Source organism: Mandrillus leucophaeus, unplaced genomic scaffold (assembly GCF_000951045.1).
Source record: "Mandrillus leucophaeus isolate KB7577 unplaced genomic scaffold, Mleu.le_1.0 Scaffold1861, whole genome shotgun sequence".
Lineage (NCBI taxonomy): Eukaryota > Metazoa > Chordata > Mammalia > Primates > Cercopithecidae > Mandrillus > Mandrillus leucophaeus.
The window spans coordinates 14,230-16,099 of record NW_012101878.1 but is presented as its reverse complement, the minus strand read 5'-3'; the positions used below and the strand labels follow the sequence as shown (position 1 = coordinate 16,099).

The 1,870-nt window shown below is 41.8% G+C and overlaps 1 gene segment (V, D, J or C); it reads left to right on the top strand.

The window, feature by feature from the left end:
• The first annotated feature begins 527 nt into the window (after positions 1-527).
• On the top strand, positions 528-1,559 carry LOC105538190. The segment is given in 2 exon segments: positions 528-764; positions 1,195-1,559. Coding segments are annotated over 2 exon segments (405 nt in total).
• The last annotated feature ends 311 nt before the right edge of the window (positions 1,560-1,870 follow it).

Here is a 1,870-nt window from a genome sequence, read left to right as displayed (position 1 = left end):
AATGAACGTTAAGGCCAGAGAGTTTAAGATGGATGAGAGCCAGCACCATTTATGTCATTAGTCACTATATCAAGAACAGATGCACTGAGAAATGTCTACTTAGACAACAGTCAATACATGATTCCAGGGACCTCGGTAGAAAACCCGAGTTTTGGGAGATTTAGCTTTCAGTGTCAATGTTACTAATGCTTATTTTCCCCCTGAGCACATCACTTCCTACTTTTGAACCTCACTCCCATTTTCTAGAATGTAGATGGGAACTTTAATCTCCTTACAACACAGAGCTCAGTATAGGCTTCTGGGATTTAATCACACTTTCCACAAGCTCCGTGGAGCAGAGGACAATTTATTTGGTACATTGAGGAAAGAATGATGGAAGAAAAGGTCTGGATAGATACATCCTTATGACCGATTTTCCTCATTCAGTGCCAGCCTTTTAGACTTTAAACCTCATAAATGATTTCAGTAGACACCCCCTGAGTTGAGGATGTCTGGTTGATATCCTCACTGTCTTCTCAGGAAAGACTAAACCAGGAGAGGAAGACACAGAAAAGCAACTGCTCTATCATTGGCTGACAAGATCCTGACAACAACACAACGAGAGCTGCACTCCTTGCAAGTCTTTACCAGTAACTGTTGCTTCTGTTCTCTGGAAATTCTTTAAACCTAGAATCAGATACAAAAACTGAACTCTGGGTCCACAATCCTCATTTGTCCTTGAAGTATGAGGCTGGTGGCAAGAGTAACTGTGTTTCTGACCTTTGGTAAGTGCTCTGGGTCTACGTAGGGAGGGCTTCTGAGGACAAGGGACCCCGAAGGGTGGTTTGCCCTCTATGCTCCCTGTGCTTTATCCAGCATACTAGATATAATTGAGAACCGTTCTGTGCATTTGTCTAGGAAGTACATACATCTACATACCAGGCTAGATCACAACCATAATCCCAGAAGAGCCCTTGGTAGTATTCGATTGTATGAAATCTATGGGTTTATTAAGTCAAGAGCCCATGGAATACAGCCTAGAGAGTCTATTATTATTGGCATGTATCTTTGGTCTTTATAATAAAACCAATGCTATTTGTTGTGTTCTCGCAGGACATAAAAGTTTTGGAGCTTTAAGGGAGTGTTGTATCCTTGAACCACAGAATTACCTTGGTTTGAGAGTCAGAAGCTAATCTGATTTTCTTGACCCCTTAGGGACTATAATTGATGCTAAGACAACCCAACCCACCTCCATGGATTGCGCTGAAGGAAGAGCTGCAAACCTGCCTTGTAATCACTCTACCATCGGTGGAAATGAGTACATACATTGGTATCGACAGATTCACTCCCAGGGGCCACAGTATGTCATTCATGGTCTAAAAAACAATGAGACCAATGCAATGGCCTCTCTGATCATCACAGAAGACAGAAAGTCCAGCACCTTGATCCTGCCCCACGCGACGCTGAGAGACACTGCTGTGTACTATTGCATCGTGAGAGTCGCACATTGGGACAGATGGGGCTGCACCTGTGCAATATCTCCCTGGTGGCAAGTGAGGAGGAGGGTAGCATTCATCTAGAGCAAAATGTCGATAGGAGTCAAAAAGTAACAAGAAAAGAGGAAAAGGAAGGGAAGGAGAGAAGGAAAGTAAATAAGGGAGATAGGATGAAGGGTAAAAAGATAAGAATAAGAACTATATTTGCTGATATGGCTGAGAAATACGATAAAGGGGCTATAATTTGAACATAGCAATAAAGTGAGTCATAATTTGAACACAGCAACAAAATGAAGAGGGTTAAGAATTTTCACGACTCCACTTCATGTCAAAGAAAACGTTCATTTCAGTTTGTTAGTAAAAGTGAACGGATAAGGAAAATCAAAATAATTCTG